General features: G+C 37.4%; 1 protein-coding gene across 1 annotated transcript in view; it reads right to left on the reverse strand.

Annotated features, from left to right (window-relative positions):
• Positions 1 to 15,125, reverse strand: part of Anxa1 (annexin A1) — a 17,265-nt gene extending 2,140 nt beyond the window's left edge. The window contains exons 1-11 of the mRNA XM_051146233.1: positions 14,963 to 15,125; positions 9,653 to 9,732; positions 9,450 to 9,558; positions 8,747 to 8,841; positions 7,877 to 7,990; positions 7,113 to 7,203; positions 5,230 to 5,309; positions 4,569 to 4,625; positions 3,265 to 3,358; positions 2,457 to 2,552; positions 1,362 to 1,420 (exon numbers count right to left, since the gene is read on the reverse strand). Coding sequence (XP_051002190.1) covers positions 1,362 to 1,420; positions 2,457 to 2,552; positions 3,265 to 3,358; positions 4,569 to 4,625; positions 5,230 to 5,309; positions 7,113 to 7,203; positions 7,877 to 7,990; positions 8,747 to 8,841; positions 9,450 to 9,558; positions 9,653 to 9,718 — 861 coding nt within the window. The 5' untranslated portion in view covers positions 9,719 to 9,732; positions 14,963 to 15,125. The remainder of the gene's footprint in view (positions 1 to 1,361; positions 1,421 to 2,456; positions 2,553 to 3,264; positions 3,359 to 4,568; positions 4,626 to 5,229; positions 5,310 to 7,112; positions 7,204 to 7,876; positions 7,991 to 8,746; positions 8,842 to 9,449; positions 9,559 to 9,652; positions 9,733 to 14,962) is intronic.
• Between the last annotated feature and the right edge of the window lie 2,579 nt (positions 15,126 to 17,704).

Raw genomic sequence — 17,704 nt, forward strand, 5'->3', positions numbered from 1 at the left:
TATGCTCATAGGGTATCAAGTCTCTTCTTGGCAACCTGCTGTCCTTCCTCTGAGTGCCACCAGGTCTCCCCCTCCAGGGGACATGGCCCAATGTGAGGCACCAGAGTACGTGAGAAAGTCATATCCCACTCTCCACTCAACTGTGGAGAATGTTCTGACCGTTGGCTAGATCTGGGTTCCAAGCATATGATGTTTTTCTTTCTTGAGCTACCCCTTTTATGCCCCTTTTACTTTCACCTCCTTACTCTTACTTAAACTTCAAGTCTTTAAGGTTTTTTAAAAATATTTTATTAATTTATTTATTCCTTATATTTTCTCTGTGTGTTCACTCACAGGCATAGGCCTATGGTGCACATGGCACATTATTTATATGGAGGTCAGAGGGCAACCGTCAGGAACTGGTTCTATCCTTCTACCATTTGGGTCCCTGAGATTGAATTCATGTCTCAGACATAATGGCAAGTGCTTTTATCTGCTTGGTTATTTCATTGGCCCAAACTTAAGGTTTTAGATTAGATCAGAAAAAGCTATGTTGACTTCTGAAGTTTGGGGCATATGTCCTTATTTCTTACCCAGACATTTGCCATGATGCATCTCAATATTACACAAAAACACAGCGGACATGGGGAGTGGGGAACAATGGGGAAAATAATTAGAATTCAACTAGGCCTGTTGTGCCTGCCTGCATTGATAAAAATGAGAAACATGTCTATCTTTTTGCAGAAGCTTCTTAATATTATTCAAATTGTCGAATCTTTCCACCACTCTCTCTTTCTCTTAAGGCTTCCTTGTGTATGGGTTACAAACAAAAGATGGCTTCCTAACTGCTGTCTTGAGATCACAAAATTTAAGTACTGGGGCAAACTCCTGCAGGGCAGCCTCCTTGCTAGATAACGGAAAAGTGAAATGGAGGAAATATCTCAAATGCATCTCAATACCACCTTCTGCGTCACTAACCATGGAATGATATTTTCAAAGGTCACTATTGGTCTGTGGCAGGAAAGACAGCATAATTAGGAAGATAAAAGAAAGCTAGGAGGCTCACAACCTTTGTTGAGGTAGGTTATTAAAGTAGCACGTAAAAGGGGAAAATGTAACATTTTTCTCCTGGTGACTCAGATTTTAAGTAAATTATAAATCACCTACAAACTTTTTGCTAGCTCACCTCATAATCACATTTACATGCATCCTTTAAAAATGCACCAAATCCAACAAGTTTATGCTAATGCAGTACCATATTTGACTTTAAATTGTCTTTAAGGAAAATTCATGTAATGTAATTTTTAAGAAACATTAGACTCTCCACTCTTCTATCTACAGATAGTTTCTCCTCTAAATAAAGCCTGTAAGTAGAATGGTACCTTCATGGCTTCATAAAGTTTCTCAGCAAAGAAAGCAGGAGTGCTGGTGGCACACTTCACTGTAAAGAGATGCAAATTTCAGATGAAGTATTCATCACAAGATAAAGACGCATATTAAAGGAAAAGGAAATAATTTTGAGAAATGAGTTTTATCCTTCTGCCTAATGTAGGACATTTGGCTTATTAGAAGACAGTATCATTTTCCTCAAGGTGGTTTCAATATTCTTTCTCCTGTCAAGATTCAGTAGTGACGTCACCTAAATACACTCTCCTCTCTGTGGGTATCAGGAAACCAGGGTAAAGGTCAGGAGGTTAAGTGCTTCAGTGGGCTGTATATGAACACTTGTCAAAGGAACACAGCTGCAGACTTTCAGTATAAAGCAGCTGCCCAAACAAAATACTAGCACACATCTGTCAGGGCCTTTCTTTATCTTGCTGTTCAAAGTGGGATCTGTGGACAGCAGGACTGATATCCATCAGAGCTTCTTGGACATTCAGAATCATGGCCCACAGAAGCAGAGTATGTCTATGCAAGACATGTAAAAGGTTTGAATTTTTATATATTAACCCAGACCGATGAAATTAGATTATACAGGACTTGCTCAAGATGGTACTAGTGGTGACATCAGAAACTGAATATGTTTCTCTTGATGAGCATTGACTGTGGCCCAGGAGGTGTGCCTGTTTGGTATATTACCTTATAAACAGGTACTCAAAATGTATTCTCTATCTCCAAATCTTGAAGAACATCTGTTACATTAAAAAGGCCTTCCTAAACCAGGCATGGTGGTGCACAACTTTAATCCCAGTACTTGGGAGGCAAAGACAGGAGGATCTCTGTGAGCTTGAGGCCAGCCTGGTCTATAAAGCAAATTATAGAATAGCCATGGCTGTTATGCAGAGAAACACTGTTTTCTTTTAAAGCCTTCCTTTTTTATCATCAGCCTTACATATTGCCTCAATCTGAACATAGATACATAGATATATTACCTCCCTAGGATTGTTTTTCTTATATTATTTTCATATAGGGCTTTAGTGAGAGGCAAGTGTACAATAAATTCAGGTTAGAGCTCCGTCTATGCAGCTTTTACACACCAATGGCTGTGAGGCACTTCTCAATGTCACCCTTCATTTCCAGGTCCAGAGCTTTGTCCATGTCATGTTCACTGTACTTTCTGTAGTTCTGAAACACTGAACGGGAAATCGAAGTTTACGTTAGTGCGAAGCATCCTGTCTTCTGGTAAACTTCAGCAAAATCAAGGTAGCTGATTCAAGGCTCTCCTTGGGAACATTGAACTCAGTGATATTTTAAAAAAACTGTTTACATGGCTCTGCATAATGTCTCTACTTCATTTTCATATTGCAAGTGACAACAATTATTGGGAATACCAGGCGATTAAAAACTGAACCACGTTCTACAGCAGTTTTATTAGTCCTGTCCATTCTAGTCTTAGCACAGCAAATTTACTACCTCTAGTACAGGAACGTGTGTTGGTGTACAAACTGTAATGAACTTTGTGCTGTTCTTACGCTTTGCCATTCGAAAGACTCAGACCCTAGGCTATGCGTTCTTTCCTCCATTTAGATGCTCAGGATACTTTTGTTTGTTTTGTCTCACTTGTTATGTTTTATTTATGTCTCCAGTCACGACTACTCCAACACTTACAAAGAGTAGAAATAGTGAGAATAAGTGATGTCCCCCCACTCCAAAGTCACCACATGTGCTATCTGTAGTGTGAACGGTGGCAGATCGTAGCTGACCAATAGTCGTACAGTGAAAAGTGCTCAGCATCGCTGGACCCATTTGCTACCACTTTCTTTCCTTCCTCTTACTTGTCTTGCAAAAACATTTGATTTTTTTTTTTTTTGTAAACATATTCCAGAGAAACAAATGTCTTGTTACCTTTGCGGAGATGAGAATAGCTTCTAGTGGTCAGAATTGTTGTGAACACATTCACATCTGTCCCCTTTCTCCTTTCTCCAGCTTCATACAAAGCCTGTCGAGAAATGAATAAGTAAACATGGAACCATGGGCTAAAATGATAAACACAGAAATGTTAAACTTAAGAACAGTTAAAAAAAAAACAATTATGCTGTACTTAATACAATCAGAATAGGCAAGTACTGAGGCTGTCCCTTATTGACAGTGAGGACAATAAGGTCAGGAGTATCTCTGAAAGTGATGACATGACACACTGAGGATATGTTTTCAGGATATATGTTTGCTAAGTCAAGTGTTTTGAAATTATTCTCTATATAAAGACAACTCAAGGATCTCATTAAAACAGATTCATTTTTTCCTAATCTTTATTACTCAAATAAATTATTAGCAAATAATAGCAATAACTCAAAATTTTAACCACTGAATAGCTCTTGCACTTCCCTCTGCATACACACATATTTGCTACAGAAAGATATTCCATTTTGATACTATAATTGCTGTCATCAAATTTCAACTCTGAAAAGTGAAAGCTACATCATCTTAGGAAATAATTTAAATGCAATTATTTCTTTTTTGCAAATGAAAATAATAATCCCAGTCTTTTTGTTACAAGTATGTTGTATTAACTCTAAAGTAGTAATTTCTATCACAGTCCTGAGCCACACTAATCATATCGTCTTTGTAAATATACATCTAGAACCTCTAACAATCTAGAGATGGAAAGACATTCACAACGATAAATAAGAATAATTTTTATTACAGGCAATTATGCCATTTTATACGTTTGCACAATTTCTATTAAAACAAAATGTTCAATGTGTTTCTTGATTTCACCTTTCTCAGCAATAATTTCCTTGCCCAGCTGAGCATAATGCTGATTGGTTCTAGTCCCAGCAACTGAGAGACTCAGGAAAGAGGATGTCAAGTTGGTAGCAACCTACATGGCCAACCAAGAGGTTGGACTTACAGGGAGTTATGTCCTGACACTATATAATCAAAACATAGCATGTTCTCAACCCAAAACTTATTCAGAAAGGCAGACAGATTCTCACTGTTCTTTTGGTCATCTCTAGCTTTCTGAATAATAAGATAAATTGGAAACAAAAAAAGACTATATTTTCCATTCCTGGGCTATAAGAATATGTGTCTAATCAAATGAACATTGAGGAGCCGTTGGCTTCTCAGAGGACGTGACATCTACTTCCATACAGAGAGTGAAAAGGTAGGAAGACTTCCTTCGCAGATATTGTCTCAGCCTTGCTTACCCTGGCATCGGTATCAGCCAAATCCGGATTCACACTGAAATCCTCACAACGGTCACCCTGAAAAATACCCCAACATCTTGTAAGATTTTCTGTAGGATGTTATCACAAGATACACTTAATTCTCTTAAAATCAGACAATAACCTTTGAGGAAAAAAAGAGTGAAAAGAACACCTATCTTTTCCACCAAGGATGCAATGAGCAGCATAAGCAAGACAAAGCAAAACAAGTTAATAGATGTGCTTCCTAAAACACCTGAACCCACGGACAATGCATTAATGATGACCAGAGATAGGAGGATGAGGAACAAAGGATTGGAGGATGCTGGCAGAAGGGCACAGTCTCTAACAGACAAGAGTGCATTGTGGTATTAAGAAGCATAATCCATAGGATAGTAGGTGTTTTTTAAGTGACCAGAAAATAAACCTCAAATGTCTCCCCTGAAAATGTGGTAGGAAGTTAAAATACAAAGACAATATTTTATATTATTAATTATATATTAAAATATCACATTGTTCCCTCAAATACATACAAGTGTGATTCATCAATTAAGGTGTGTTACTTTTAAGATGAAGAGTTTTCTCATTCCTAGAAAATAGTCACAACTCTTAAGATTTTATCAGTTGTAATGGCAAAGAGATTTCCAGAGTATTTAATCTATACCTTGGCAAGAGAAAGCAAGGCCTTCCGAAAGTCTCCAGAGGTATCTGAAGTGATGTCTTTGGCTAGATCTCTTTTCAGCTCTAAGAGACAAGAAATATAACTCTTTAAGTAAATTAAAAACTAATGATGCAAATAATAAACTAATAATATCTTACATGTCTGCATTAGTTTATAGGTTAAAAGGTTGAATGACTCACATTACATATTTTAAAATATTTTATGTAAATGGAGAAACTAGAGCAGCTGTAATATTAATACTGTAAAATATTTCCTATAGATCAATGGAGGAAAAATGAAACAATACTGTGTATGAAAACTTAGTCATAAATATTTGCTGTCAAGAATGAATTGCTTAAACACATTTTACCAAATCATACTGAAATACAATATGTGAAAATTTGAATCATTTGAATGAATAAGACAGTATTTAAAGGGAAAAAAAGTGGTACTTGCTTGAATATTGGTTATTTATTTACCTTAAAATTATGAAGATTTGATATATATTATATGTTCAATGGCATGTACATATGCATTTATTTAAAACTCATATCTACATATATCCATTTAGTTATGAAATTTAGTTCTTTTTTATTATCAAATGTTTTAATATACATTTATATTATTACACATATAAACAATAAACTACCTATAGCAAGAAGAACCTCGAAACAACCAGGAATTATATAAATCTTTGGCAATGGGTGTTTGCAAGACAATCAGACAGAAAGATTTGTATTTGACAACTTGAAGAAAACATCTTTCTTATCTTGGTGCATCTAAAATTCTGAATGTAAATCAATACCTATCATATCTCATCATTATCAACTTAAAACATCTACTAGACCTAAAAACATCTTAACTCCTAAACAATTAAGCTTAATTATAAAACTAAACTAACTATCTGGTCTTCAGCCCCAGAGACTTGAGAAGGAATAATATTAATTATCTGAATAGACAGGAAGTGCAAGTTAGCAGCTTCCCAAATTTATAAGGAAATAGGTATAGCACCTTAAGATATTGAATGTTCAAGATCACAGGGAAATGTGAATATCTACCTTTGTAAACTTTTTTTGTCAAACACATTAAGAATTATGTCTCGAATTATTATTACTGACAAATGGATCTAAGACAAGCAATTTTTGGAATAAGAATAGCAGAAAATGTGGTTGAAAACTTCCTTACTTTGACTCATACACTAAATGAGCAATGTTGTTGTCTCCTGGGTGTTTGGCAAGACAATCAGACAGAATAATTTTGTACAGTGCCACATCTTAGTTTAACAAAACAAAACAAAACAAAAAGCCAACAGCTCAGAGGAACTAGAAAATCAGCAGAGATTGCAGCCCTATGCAGCGAAGAATGAGTTGTTTGACTAAAGGCCCCACTGTAAACATCCATAGCCTTTCATTGCCTCTAATCTATCTCACCAAAGAGACAGAGGAGTTGAATCATTTATGCTTTCAATGGTAAAATTAATTATCTCAACAAAGGATCAGAAAGATGCATGGAAAGTGTTCTGGTCAAAAATATTTATCCTAATTATTTTGTCTTTTGAAAATAAAAGTCACCAGGTGGAATCAAACATAGAAATGCTTTTAGAAAGCTCTTTAAATCCAATGCTCTGGATTCAGTTTTCTTTATAATAGTTTGTGTTCATGAGCTCTGGAAGACATGTCCTAGTGAGGTGCATACTGCAGGAGCTTAGAGCATGTGTTGCCTTGGCATCTCTCCCTGCATCCTGGGGGATATACACCAACCAGGAATGGATCATCTTAGAATGTGGGCTTTCAAAATCTCACACAGTTACCACCCACAGCTGGCTTTCAGAAAGTATTCCTATTTGATTTCCTGTTTGGCCAAGACACACAGATACTGGAACTGACCTTCTTGGTAGACTCTGTTAATTTCTCTGATTTCTGCATTCTTTCTTGTTGCCAAAATCTCAATGAGAGTGTCTTCATCTGTTCCGAGTCCCTGAATTTAAAGAAAAGAAAAATACATTGCTTTTGTCCATACAAAGTTTGCTGTAATTTGTCATTTAGTCAATTTTGTCCATGTTTTTTTTTAAAAAACTTAAAATATTGTTCTAAAACAAAGTAAGTTTATGGTCAGTATTTTGGATGAAAGTAAAAAATATAGATATTTGACTTATGCATTTAAATTGCATGAAGAACATTAGTTCCAATATTTATTTTTAGTGTATCTACTGATTGACTCATTAAACTATTAACTTGCTCTTTCCCTGAATTCTGACTGATCAACAATCATGTCCTAGATAAAGAAGTTTCAGCCACACTAATACACAGATTTGTCCTGCACAGTTTTTTTTAAATGAAAGAAGTTTTTTATTAAAAGAGCCATTTAAGCAGCTATGGAGAAGGCTCAGCTGTTAAAAGCACTTGTTCATGCTGAGGACCCAGATTCAATTTCTGTCATCCACATATGTCCACAACCATCCATCACTCCAATACTAGAGGATCAAATACCTTCTTCTGACCGCTGAGAGCACCAGGCACAAGGGGGATATACAGACATACATACATTTATGCTAAACACTCATACAAATAAAACAAACCTTAAAAACTACTGGTGTGTGTGTATATGTGTGTATGTGTGTGAGTGTGTATGTGTGTATGTGAATCATTACCTTCATGGCAGCACGTAGTTCATCTGCATCAAACTGTGCTGGAGTCTTTAGCAGAGCCAAAACAACCTCCTCCAGGTGGCCTGTAAGGGCTTTTCTCAAGGTTTCATCCAGGGACTGGCAAAACAGAAGGATTAGAGTGACTTCCCAACAGTCTTGTACCTAGTGACAAGCCTCGCTGCCGCCGTCCTTTGTAGTGCCTTCTTTCCATGCAGAAAAGACACTGGATATTTAGGACATCATTTCAATCTTTTAGTTTACAGAGATTAGATGAAATGTACTGCATCCAATATTAACTTCCCAAAGGACTGTGTTCTCAGTCTTCCTTAAAGGATGGGAATCACAAAGCTCACAATACAAAGCTGTTACATGCTTTTCATTGGGTTAGTAAACACTATCATCAAAAAGATGGTGCTTTCCAAATTTCTTATTGCTCCCAGTTAAAAATAAAATATCCATACTAGTCATGAGAGATATAAAGTTCACTTCTGACATAGAGTTGCATAAAATATTTAGATTTCATCACAAAGCAGCTCATTTTAGTTTTAGTGACATACCAAAAAAAAAAAAAAATGCACTCCAATAACAACAAAGTCTTTGTTCCTCAACAATAATTGGCATCTGTTGGCATCCAACATAAAACCTCACCTCTGAAAAGCTCTATGGCAAGATGGGCGGTGTATGAACTGAGTAAATTTGCTACAAAGTGATCCTGTTGCAGCAAAGGAGACAAACACTGTGACTCCCACCTTGGGAGCAATGGGGTAACAGAGTTTTAGAGAGAGAGAGAGAAAGAGAGAGAGAGAAAGATGGGAAGCACACTGTTATGCAAATATGAACAGCCCAAATGTCTGAGTTCATCTTTCTGCCCACCTTTCCAGTCTCCTGCAAGTATGCTGCCTTGATCTGCTGGCGCTGAGCGTTGGTTCTCTTGGTAAGGATATCAATGATGGTCGCTTCATCCACCCCTGAAAATAAACAATCTGAGGCTTTAACATGGAGTTTCTCCATCAGTAGCAACTGACATAAGAGGATTCATTATCTAGATGGTGCTGACAGTACATTCATAGCAAAGCTGAGAAAGAGGCCTACAGCCGCTTAGAACGCCATAACACTTAACAAGCTGAAGAACATAAGGGGACATCCCATTTATTTGAATGGAAAATGAACAGCCAGTTAATCGTTTCTCGACATTGGTATTCCAGATGTATATTCAAATCCTCATTGTAATCACAGACGCTGATCTAAGCATTAATTTCCACTAAAAATGGGGTGGTTTTCATTTTTTATATATTTTATTTTAGCATTTATTTTTGATAGCAACAGAGATGCCATCGCTAACCTTCCTCTTTCGCGGGAAGAGTCTAACCACACAGCATATATAAGCCTCAAGTGGAAATCCTCCTGTCTGAGCCTCTCTAAGTTATGATATAATAGGTACAAGCTATTCCAGCTCAGTAAATCTTTTTATCTTTCCCAGTAAAAGACTGCACCACTGAGGTCTGTTTCCCAATAACCATACAAGTTGTTTCTGTGGAATATTGAGAAGGAGACTCTTTTATAGAGACACACTCACCTTTAACCATGATCGCTTTGTGCAAGGCAGCAACATCCGAGGACGGATTGAAGGAAGGGTAGGGGCTCACAGCTGACCCAGGACCACCTTTGTATGACTTTACAGCTTGCTGTTTGTATGTGAGACAAAAATTCACCATCATTCATTCATTTGTGCTGGTGTCTGTTTTAACATGGTAACTGCTTCATATTTTGATTACTTACAACATAATCTTGTTCTTGACTGTCCATAAAACGGGCCTGCTTGAGGAATTCTGATACCATTGCCATTTTTAAAGAAGTATCTGGAAAGAAAATGGATAGGTGCTTTTGTATAACAAAGTCAATACCCACAAACATCACTCTTAACACTCAAGACACTGCAATAGACAGCATACATGTTCATATTCGTTGTTGATTATTCTTTGGAACATTATAAAATTTGAGGTGTTTTTTTTTTTTTTTTTTTTTTTTTTTTTTTTAAAGACTGCTCCTACTACGAAAAAGAAATGCACAGCCTCTACTCAGAAACGGGGTCATTTTCTTGGTCTTTCCAGTCCGTCCCTCCAAGGCTTAGAGGATTGTAGCATGTAAGCGTAGAGTCTGAGGAGAGCTATCCCGGATATCCTGTCCCTGATCTAACTTTACAGACCACCCAGCCGATGCTAAGCACATAAGGTGCGGGAGCTTTGATAGATATGTCGCCCTTTGCCTTGGGGTATCTAGAGCTGGTTTGTGTTCTCTGGCTGTGAAAGCACAATGGCTGGTGAAACTTAGGAAGCAAAGTGCTGGTTCAGAAGAGGCTTTCTTGAAATGAACCAAAACAAATCTGGCAAAAAGCTTCAGAGAAAAAATTAGAGGGAAGTCCACCATATAACGTTTTTTCTCAATACTACAGCTTCTTTCTTTCTTTCTTTCTTTCTTCTCTCCTTCCTTCCTTTCTTCTTTTCTTCATTTTCATTGCTTGGTATAACATTATTTTAATAGGTAAAATAGATAACTATCTTCACATTTCTTCACATTTGAGCTGTTTAAATATTATTGTACACTCACACACAAATAGAAAATGATTGTTTTATATGTTGTTTTAGTTGCTGTTCTAACAAGAAGCACTTGGGTGATGCTTAGAGATGCATAATTTTTTGGCAACTATCTTAAAGGCTGTCTCTTAAGTTGCCTGCATAGTCTCATAATGATTGTATTTAATGGGATAAGAGATTTTTAAAGCTTAAAGTATGTTAACAATCACTTTATTTTCTCTACACACACTAAATGTTGCCAATGTTTCCTTTTGTCTGAGTCTGCATTTTTAGGAGCTATTTTCAGCATCTACACGGATCTATCTCTGATGCCCTCTGAATTCTCTCCCATATCATAGCTGCTCCCTAAAGTGAATTCATGATGTGCAATCATGCCTGATATTGTATTTCCCACTATAGTCGAATCTGGTGCAATTGCTGTTGCCACACAGTATTTCACATTTTGACTGCCAAGTTGGCACACCTACAGCTTCATAGCTATTCTGGGAAAGTTTCAGCATTCAGAGCTGCTATCTTGACCACCACACCCAAGTCCTAGTAAAATAAAGGTCTTATAGCGGGTGATCAAATCTTTTACTTGAAAAAGAAAAAAAAATCAGTAATTTCTTTTTTTTTTGGGGGGGTTAAGTCAGAAAAAAATTGTTCAAACAAGAGGATAGTACAATATCAAAAGGAATTATGACAATTCAATCTGATCATAGGACATTTATGAAAGTATTGTGCTTCTATGGTTTTAATGCTATTGAAAATAACTGTATAGTATACGACTTTCTTTTTGAAAATCAAGAAGGCTTAATGAAATAATGATGAATATGTTAATTATATTTCACAACAGAAGAAGAAGCCGTAGGTTGAGCGATTTACTTGACAAAAGTGTCCCTAGAGAACACAGCTTTGAGCCTACATCTTCTGAGCATCCTTATTCTAGCTTCGTGTATGTGCATAACCCAGAAGGATGGGTCAGAAAAGCAAAGCAGCCAGAACAGAATAGTCTTCATGAATGTCAACAGAATAAAATGGCTCTTTGACTCAGCTTCTAGCTCTTAGCAAAGCTTGAGGACTGTACTAGGATGTAAGCTGTTCTGAAGAAAATTTATTTCATGACAGCCCGCTAAGTGCCAAAGATAATACCCTTCATTAACAGGACAGCTTCCATATAAAGCACTTCTCAGATGCACAGAAAGAACAGCAGGCGGACTCATGGCTGATCCCTGTCTGCTCAGCACTTAGATTCTTCGAGGAGACAAATATAATTAAATGGAAGACTGTGTTTCCTCCATCTTATTTGTTTTTACTCTGATGTTGTTTTATTCCAACACATATTTCAATTAGCTAGCAATGAGTTCTCAATGAAAGTTAATCCCCAGGGTTAAAAGAAGCTGATTCAATGACAGTACACATTGAAGTTGACACTATTTCACTTTGTTTTTTTTTTTTTATTGACAGTCTCTTTTGTGAATATGTGGTGCATATTAATTTTGACTTATATGTAAAGTAAGGGACTTTTGAGAATTAGCCTTTTGTGTATTTACATGTATATAGTCTTCTTCATTTTTCTATCTTTCTGAGTGTCATGGAAGGCGACTTCCAGAAGCTGTGTGGAAAGCAACTGAATTTCCTGGTTTACCAAATCTTCCTGGTTTCAACAGTGTTTCTGTATTAACTGCAAAGCACAAAATGAAGAAAACCTTCTTGAGTAACTTACTTGTTAACACAGGAGAATGTCCCCAGAGAACACAGCTATGTGGCTTATGTCCTGGTTACATGCCAGGACTATTACTAGCCATTTCTTGATAAAAATAACTTTGTCACACCATCATTATTTTAGGAGAGGATGTGCTTTTCAGACAGACATACTTTGAGTGGTGTCTGTAGCCATACTATAAATGTGTGCTTTCTGACTGCAAAATATCATATATTTCTTTAAGTTAGTGAAGAAAGAGAGGAGAACAAGATCAATACTATGTGGAATCCACTTGAGATTCAGATTCATGGATAGAGAATCCGTGGAGATGCAATAGGTTTCACGACAGCCGGAGGATATTTATTTTCACATGTTTTTGCTGTCTGTGCAGTTGTTTCTTGACTACATGTTTTGTGTTTCCCACAACTGCCCACACGGAAAAGATAATTAGGCTGTTCAATGGCCACATGAGAAGATAATTAGAATATACAATGACATCACTTTAAAGAGCTATTTAACCAAGGGTAGCTCCTGGAAACTTTGCTTCAGGCTTCTGAGAAGGGAGTTTCTGTTGCCTGGAGTGCTCTGACCTCATCTTTTGCCTGCTTCACTGCTATTTGTTGACGACTAAGCATTGAGGAGTCATCACGTCTCCATGATGCCTTCACTGGTGGTACTCAGCTCTGCACTGGGGGACCTTTGAAGGCATCTTGTCTCTACCCATCCAATAGCCTCAAGCCATTATGCATTATCCTTTCATGCTGGCATCGATATGGCCTGCATTCTTCCCTGAAGGCACAGCCCATTCATTGGGCATCTCCATTATCTCATGAAGTACCTGAAATTCTGTATATCCAGAAGTACTGTGAACTATCAAATAAACAAATAAGGATTATTAAATGAATAGCATTTAAGGAAAGAGCTACAGAAATTTAGGCAACAAATTTGACCCATAATGGTAGTATTTTAGATAGAAAATTATGGTGTCATGGGCTTTCTTTTGAGTTTCTTTAACCAGAAATCTGACTTCATAAAAACATGAACTCTCTTCAGACAGTTCTCATTTATAAAATGAGAATGTTAAAATAAATGGTCTCTGATATCCGTTGTAGCTCTGAAGCACCTAGCGTACATTTTACCTTGAGTACAAAGAAGACAGAACTAGCCCAAAGGAAAGAGGTATTAGATAGTTTGGATATTTGATCTTTCTGATAAATGTGTGCATATTTGAAGGAAAAGGACATATTCTACTTGAGAATTGTTTATGGTTCATCTCTAAAGGTCAGTAAACTCTTTTATTTTGTTCTGACTTTAAAAATGTGGCTACACGGAGAAACATTGTCTCAAAAAAAAAAACAGTAACAAATTAATAGCTCAAGAGGAAACGAAGTCTGGTCCAGCTGATGTTCAGCTCAGATATCAATCCCGCAGATGTTTTTGATGAGGAAGGGATTTAATAAGCATCTAACTTTAACTGCTTCCTTAAGAGTGTGGCAAAAAAAAAAAAAAAAGAATGTTGCTACAGTCTTGTCAGCATCAATCTCATACCAGGTATCTAGGAGGTGTGTGTGTGTGTGTTTCTGGCCTTTGGTAACCATGTAACGTCTGTGGAAGAGGCTATTTCTGAATCAGGAAACCAGCATTTTACCACACATGAATCAGCTAAAACAGGCCTTATCTGCAGCTAGCAAAACACATTTCTTTCTTAGGATTAGAGGGCGTTGATTTCTCAGCGTTCACTTGATTGTAGGCATCGATGGTGAGAAGAAGCTCATCTTTCTTAATTGGCTCTCAGAAACTTAGAAGCTAAGGCATTTCATCAACATTTTCAAGTGCGCTAAGAGAAACATCCTCAAAGGAATATTTGTAATAAACCAAGTGTGTAGTAAGAAATCGTCCGTTCCTGCTTTTGCAATTTGATCCAACGCTATGCAACTTTAGATTTGCTTTTCTGTTTTTCTGGGGGAGTTTATGTCCTTCATGTATGTGACCCTGAGATGCCTCTAAGCAGAGATGTTTCTATAGGGCCCCTCAGGCATTTTGTGAGATGATTTCTCTGTCATCACCGGGGAAAAATTTGCTTTCCCCTTAGATTTCCAAACGAGCACCAGAAAAGCCTGTCTATGACACAGAGATTATAGGGAGGAAATGTGGCCACGCCCTGTTTAATTGAAACAAGCAATAAGCGGACTATTTTAAACTATGAGCAAACATAACATTCACTCAAAACGTTAATTAAAAAGGGCATGGAGGCCACTCTGAGGCTGGTGTTCATTTAATTTCATTAAAGAAAAATATTTTAGCTATGAAAGCCTTCTATTTTGGAACAGTTCTTTACAGTTTGAAACTTCTGGTTTCTCTGGGACCCCACCTGCCCACCACTCCAGCACTGTACTCACATAAAACGCACAGCTCTTTAGAAACCACACTTTTTGAAAGAGAGTAGGAAAGAAAATCCTCATTTTAAGGCTGCCTGAGCGGGGGCCCACACTTCCTTCCCCCCACCCCACCCCCCAGGCAATTCAACAACAGGGCAAAAGAGTAAACTTGTCAGAGTTTGAGAACTACATTTCTTAGTTAAGAAAGGCAAAACTTGATAATTTGTAATGTCTGTAAGATAAACGCACAGTATAATTTTACAGCAAGATTTACTAAGACAGATTGAATACAACTAGCCCTAAATCCTATAGTTGAATTCAGCAGTCAACAAGATTTCTCTATGAAATCCCAGGCAAACCATACAAGGAGTTCTCACCAGTTCTGTAGTTTTCACCCGGAGCAGAACTCTGTAAAACCAAAGCTAAGCCTTACCTCTTTATTTTCTTGTCTTCCCACGAAGTGAAGTGAAGCTCTGCTCAGGCAGTTTCAGTCTAGACGTGGAGGGTTGGACTCCTGATTTTATAGGATATGAGCAGAGGCCACACCTAGCAACCAGAAGTTAGTAACTGGCTGTCTTTTGTTTGAAGAACTGCCTCAGCCCTGCTCAAAACCAAGGAGAAACAAGTCTTGCAAAACTACTCCCGGAACCAACTCAGCTACAGGAAGGAAAAGGAAGGTGGATTTTCTTTCTCCCAATTCCTCTCTCTCTCTCTCTCTCTCTCTGTGCACGTGTGTGGTTTTTTTGTTTTTGTTTTTGTTTTTGTTTTTTCCCCTCCCAGGGGTAAAAGCAGTAGAGTTTCAGCTATGTTGAGCTCCCTGCCCTAACCTAAGGAACTTACCAGAACGCCTTTAAAAGCTAAGCACATTATAGAATAAAAAGCACATTAACCACAAAACTAAAAAGAAAAAGTGGCGGGGGGGGGAGGGTGTTAAGATTGATTTAAGCCATAACACTTATTACTATATGACTTGCGGAACTTACTTTATTTATTTGAATTTGCACCATTTTTCTATAGAAGGTGTATCACTAAAGCTCTTCTTATTTTCAGGAATCTGTAGGCAATTGAAATACAACTTAATTGTATGTTTTAAAATTATGCTGTAATGAGTACTTTTGTTATATATCACCAGCAATACGCCTGCCTTCCAAAGAAGCCTTTGGGAGTAACATAACAAAGAAATAGGAAAGATGTAAAGCTCCAGATTACTTCAATATTTTCAATAGTCAATGTTAAAAATATAATGACATTTAGCAAAAATGTTGGTATGGCAGGAGGGCATATTTTCTTAAGTTTTGAGTAGATTCAAATTACATACTAGAGCATACACAGAGCCCTGGTTGAGCAATAAGCAAAGTCCTAGAACTGTGAACAGCAGGTGCCATAGGAAACTTCCCCCTGATGTAAAGAAGGGATAATTTTCCAGGAACCTCAACATGATTCATTTGGTTCTTTTTTTTTTTTTTTTTTTTTAAATAATTTACTCAGATAACATCTCATTATTATCCCTTCACTTGTATCTTCCTGTTCCTGCCCCCTCCCTCCCTCTTTCATCCTATTCCGCTCCCCTAGGTCTGTGACAGAAGGGGACCTCCTCCCCCACCATATGATCACAGCCTATCAGGTCTCATCCTGGTAGCCTGCATACTCTTCCTCTGAGTGTCACCAGGTTTCTCCACCAAAGGGAAGTGGTCAAATAGGGGCCACCAGAGTTCGTGTCAGAGTCAGTCCCTGCTCTCCTCACAACTGTGGAGAATGTGCTGTCCATCGGCTAGGTCTGGAGAGGGGTTCTGGGTCTCCTGCATGCCTTGTCCTTGCTTGCTTCTTAACAGCATCTTACACAGTGGTATCTGCTGCTTCCTCTGGACTTTGCACACTAAGATTTTGCTTGCATTGTACTTTACACTTTGTCCTTCTTTCCCTCTTTTCCTCACATTTATTTCCAGTAATTATTTATTTCGTGTTTATAAAAATCAATGAATAGTTACTAGATGGTAGCTCATCAGTAGAGTGCTCACCATACAAGCATGATGTCCTCAGTTTGATCCCCCAGAGGCTAAATTTAAAAGCCTGTCATATGGCATGAATGGAACCCTACTAGTGGGGACACAGCGACAGAAGGATCCCAGAGGCTCCTTAACCACACAGTTCGCTCTAATTGCTGAATTCCAAGCTGAGCAAGAGACCCTGTCTCAGAATACAAGGTAGCCGACACCCGAGGCTGACCTTGACCACTAACCACCATAAATGTACATACACACACACACACACACACACACACACACACACACACACACCTCTAGACCAAAATTGTAGCTCAAAGCTATAATCTTAGAAATGGAGAGACTAAAGCAAGAAAATTCCTGTAATTTCAAGCTCATCCTGAGTTACACAGTAACTAATAGTCTAACTTGAACTATAGTGAAAGGTCTTTGCCAAAAAAACAAGACAAAATAGAAAATAAAAGTTCAATGGAGATACTATCTTAAGCTAAGCAATATTTATGACATATTGAATGCTCAACGCCAAGTACAAAGACGCCAATGTGACTTTAAGGTAAACATTTAAGAAGAATCAATTGAAATTTTTGACGCATGCTGCATATATGTGTTAAAAATAAGAATCAACTAATTTAATACTAATTAATATGATTGACATAATGGAAAATTGATCCTGACAGATGTAAACTAGCTTTTCAGTATCATATTTATGTTGTCAACTGAGAATGGAAGAGATAATTATATAAACTCAAGGTAATTTCCATTTTTTATCTATTTTTATTTATACTAACTTTGGTAACATAAATGTTGGAGCATTCGTGCACATTGATAGCCTTATGAAATGAAAACATCCTTGTAATTAAAATAAAATTAACAGTGTCCAAGAGATACATACTCTTCTTTAGTTTGGCTTTTGTTTCCTACGACAGAAGCCGAGGTGAAATGCTTTATACATTTGAGTTTGTGCGGCAGTAGGGCACTCATAATAGCAAAGTTCAATAGAGTGCTTCTTATGGTAAAATTAAGGGGAAACTATGTTTAAAACAATACTTTCCAAAGTAGTTTCCAGCTACAGTGTGAGAGCAGGAAAAGGCTCAGATGCACAAGGCGGGTAAAGATGCGTCGTGTGGAATGTGATATCCTGTGAACACTAGTGGAACTCTTGCGAGGACACA

This window comes from Acomys russatus, chromosome 5 (assembly GCF_903995435.1).
Source record: "Acomys russatus chromosome 5, mAcoRus1.1, whole genome shotgun sequence".
In the NCBI taxonomy this organism is placed as follows: domain Eukaryota; kingdom Metazoa; phylum Chordata; class Mammalia; order Rodentia; family Muridae; genus Acomys; species Acomys russatus.